This window comes from Cicer arietinum, chromosome 8 (genome assembly GCF_000331145.2).
Source record: "Cicer arietinum cultivar CDC Frontier isolate Library 1 chromosome 8, Cicar.CDCFrontier_v2.0, whole genome shotgun sequence".
Lineage (NCBI taxonomy): Eukaryota > Viridiplantae > Streptophyta > Magnoliopsida > Fabales > Fabaceae > Cicer > Cicer arietinum.
In genome coordinates this window covers 25,347,281-25,351,497 of record NC_021167.2, presented here as the reverse complement: position 1 = coordinate 25,351,497, position 4,217 = coordinate 25,347,281, and the positions used below count along the sequence as shown (strand labels likewise).

At 29.4% G+C, this 4,217-nt stretch overlaps 1 protein-coding gene across 2 annotated transcripts; it reads left to right on the top strand.

Annotated features, from left to right (window-relative positions):
• Nucleotides 1-258: 258 nt before the first annotated feature.
• Nucleotides 259-3,498, top strand: LOC101493165 (purple acid phosphatase 17-like). Of its 2 annotated transcripts, XM_027337762.2 has the most exons (8): nucleotides 259-383; nucleotides 716-961; nucleotides 1,273-1,429; nucleotides 1,667-1,774; nucleotides 1,902-2,029; nucleotides 2,403-2,531; nucleotides 2,638-2,705; nucleotides 3,070-3,498. In XM_027337762.2, the coding sequence occupies exons 2-8, from the start codon at nucleotides 767-769 to the stop codon at nucleotides 3,281-3,283; spliced, it is 999 nt and encodes a 332-aa protein (XP_027193563.1). In that variant the 5' UTR covers nucleotides 259-383; nucleotides 716-766; the 3' UTR covers nucleotides 3,284-3,498. The 2 variants fall into 2 exon arrangements, with proteins under 2 accessions (XP_027193563.1, XP_073220186.1); XM_073364085.1 differs by lacking the exon at nucleotides 259-383 and having other exon boundaries at nucleotides 564-961.
• The last annotated feature ends 719 nt before the right edge of the window (nucleotides 3,499-4,217 follow it).

Below are 4,217 nucleotides of genomic sequence, written 5' to 3'. Positions count from 1 at the left end.
TAAGAAACCAATCATGTAGAAGTAAAACATTGCAAAGGCAGAACAACATGGTATAAACTGTAAACCAATATAATTGTATTGAAAAAAGCATAGGAATATTCCACTATATATTCTTCTTTAAATGTTCCTTGCCTAAGAATATTCTATATGGCATTTAGCATATGCTTCCTAAATAGTAAATCTTAACCAATTCAACCACACCATTAATAGCCACTATTTTTGTTGGTTTGTTGTTTTTATTTTATTTTTTTACTTTTGAAACAGAACATAATCATTCATTATTAACCCATCACCGTTTCTCTTTCTTTTCTGACAAAATTCAACCAATTGCAAAAATTCTCATAAATTATTTACATTATTATTGTTTTATAAATTTTGAAAAGGTAACATATATTTTACACAAAATAAACTATCACTTAAATTTATTGTTTTAAATTGCAATATGTAACTGTAATTATACCATGATACAATAATTTTTGAGGTCTCAACATCTAAATCGCAATTACGATTATATCTATTTGTCTTTTAGTGTAATATAAAAGTTTGTTGTATAATTGACACAATGACACTCCTAGCTCCACCTACTCTAATTTTTATTTTTTTGAAGTTACAATTTGTTAAGAACATTAAAAATTCTATATAAATTTTTTACACTATTTCATTTTGTAATTATATCATCATTATATATATTTATATGTTGGCTTGTTGATTATAGGAGACACAACAAGCAATTTTGAATCAAGTGTTTTCAACATCCACTAGAGCTATGGCATATCTAAGTGGAAATTCATTTTTTGTGTACTTTCTCTTTACAATCATCTTTGGTTTGGGAATTCTTCATGCATCTGCAGAATTGCAAAGATTTACACACACACCAAAAAGTGATGGTTCTCTTAGTTTCTTGGTTCTTGGTGATTGGGGAAGAAGAGGTGAATACAATCAATCTGAAGTTGCTTTCCAGGTTTGCTTAATGTTTTTTTTTTAATCTATGGTTTAACATATGTATTGTGAATAATAAATTGTGATATTTTGCAAATATATATGAATTATAGTATTTTTTTTTTGTCGTAACCGACCGACTAATACAGAGAGTAAATAAAGTCTAATTAATAATAGTTAAGATTGAAAAAACATTTTAATTAAATGTTTATCTAATAAATTATTTTTATATGCTATGATTATTCATTAATAAGTTTTTTTTTTTTTTTTGTTAAATATTTCTTTTTAAATGTATCATTGATGAATGACAAAATGTATTTGATTTGGTTATAGATGGGGGAGGTTGGAGAGAAGCTTGACATTGATTTTGTAATTTCAACTGGTGACAATTTTTATGATGATGGCCTAACTAGTGAACATGATCCAAATTTTGAGGAATCATTCTCCAAAATTTACACAGCAAAAAGTCTACAAAAGCAGTGGTATAGTGGTAATTTTCTAAACTAACTTGTTAATTATAATTAATTAAAAATATAGATTTTAAATTGCAGTTGTAGTTGTAGTTAAACCGCAATCTTTGATAGTGCGGACAAATGTGGAAAATTGCGGCCTCATAAATATTGATGTCGCGATTGAAGACTACAATTTAGAACTATTTTAATATTTGTATTTTTTACTATAGTTTTCATATATATTATAATATGTTTAATTAATGATTGGTTTGCAGTGTTGGGAAACCATGACTATAGGGGTGATGCAGAGGCTCAATTGAGTCCATTCCTTAGACAAATTGATAGTAAATGGCTTTGTTTAAGGTCTTTTATTGTAGATTCAGGTATTTGCTTACTCTTAGTTGATATTTTCTTTGTTGCATTTTTATCTTATAGTTATTGAAATGTTTAAAATTCATGTTCATATAGTTTTTTTTTCTTCTAATATATGTCTTTTTTCTTCTTGTGTAGAGCTTGCTGAGATTTTTTTTGTTGACACCACCCCTTTTGTTCAAGAATATTTTACTGAATCAGAAGAACATAATTATGATTGGAAGGGAATTTATCCACCAAAAACTTATATTTCCAATTTACTAAAGGTATGGATAATTGCCTTTTCACATTTATCTGTGCAGAATCTTATTAAATACAAATATCGGCACGAACACCAAAAACGATACTGACACGTTGATATCAATACTAATTTGAAAAAACGATTTAATTGAATGTAATAAATGTATCAAAGTAGACATTATTGATAGACTATAAAACACTGACACAGACACCAGATACTCACACGTCGATACTAGTAATAAATTTAAGATTAGAAAAGTGAATGAATGTAACTATATGTATCATTGTCAATGTTGAACATTTACATGTGTCGACATCACGGCACATCTTCAATCTAAAATAATGATGCTACATAATTAGATCATATAGATAACAATATTTTGGATTATTATGTTTCAGGATCTTGATATGGCATTGAGGGAATCAACAGCAAAGTGGAAGATTGTTGTTGGTCATCATGCAATTAAAAGTATTGGACATCATGGTGATACTCAAGAACTTATAAGCCAACTTCTACCAATTCTTCAGGTAAAGATAAAACTTAGCATTAATTAAGGTGAATGAATAACATGATCCTATCTTTCTTTGTTCTTCTAGCAAACAGTACTGATAAATTTTTACTGTCAAATTTCAGGCAAATAATATTGATTTTTACATGAATGGACATGATCACTGTCTTGAACATATCAATGACACAAAAAGGTAAACATTAAATTAGACCATAGTAAATATTAATTTACTTTGTCGTTAAGTCTTAACTCAAATGACAAATATCGATGTTGTTAAATTTGTGAGTTTACGGAGATATTTATAATCCCTTCTACACCCCGATCCAGAGTATATATAAGTACCAATAATATTCAACCCATTTTATAATGGATTGCAAATATTTAAACATGGCCTTGTTGGCCCGACCTGCTGAATCTGACCTATTATGACAGCTCTAAAAATTATGATTGATGATAAAGTAAAAAAATTACACATATGAGTGCATTCCAATTAAATGTATAAAATATGTACACAAAAAGAATTTATATATTTATCTAATAGAGGACCTTGTTTGCAGTCCAATTCAATTCTTGACTAGTGGAGCAGGATCTAAGGCATGGAGAGGAGACATTGAAGAAACAAACAGAAAAGATGTAAATTTCTTCTATGATGGACAAGGTTTCATGTCTGTGCAATTGACTCAAACAGATGCAATCATTTTGTTCTATGATGTTTTTGGCAAGGTTTTGCACAGAATCATTTCATCAAAGGAGCTGCGTTCTTCCATGTAAAGTTTAGAATTAGTACTAGATATAGAGAGAGAGAATTGAATTAACATGTTTTTAGGGACTGGTGGATTGGTTTTCAAATTCAAGTCACCACCAATTCTTGAATGCATTAACGTGTATACATATTTGCATTGTATTGTTTAGAATTTTTTTTATTTTAAATTTTTAAATTTTTAAATTTTATTCTTCTTCTAAAATGGTAAAGAAACTTGCACATATTTACGAGTTTTTTGGTCCGAATTCAAAACATAGGATTCAACCTAAGTTGATCTAGGCTTACGGATGAAACTTTGAACTTCTAGTTATTGGTATATTATTTAATAAGCAAAACAATACTAGGAAGAAGGAATATTACAACTCATTACATTGTTAATCAATTTAAAAGTATATTTTAATTTTTTTTAAACAATTTTTAACCTCAAAATCTAAGTAAGCTGATCTTTATGAGACAGTTGATATCGTGTGACTACGTAGTTGTAAGTGCACATAACTTGTGATAGGAATGGGCTGGGCCCCACAAGTGATGAGGGGGATCTCTTAGTAAATAGAGATGAGGTGGGGCCTAAGCAATGGCAAGTATATGTGAGAAAGAATAAGAAAGGGGATGCATAAAAATAATGATTGTCTAGCTGGCATAGGGAGTTAATATTCCACTAATAAATAGGAGTGTGTGCAGAGATAGCTCGACGGTTTTTTTCATTTTTTAGTTACACCTTATAGGTTGGGCAGTAAGAGAATTGTTTTCTCTAACTTAGGAGCATTAGCTCTGGAATTATTTTCTGTTTTCTTATCAATTAATACAATAATTCTTTTCATCTAATTCTATCTTATCTCTGCTCTATCAATTGGTCCGACCTGCTACGTTCATGCAAACCAGAATGGATGCAAGAATCACCGGAGTGGAGGAGCGTTTGGGACGTGTGGAGGACAACATTGA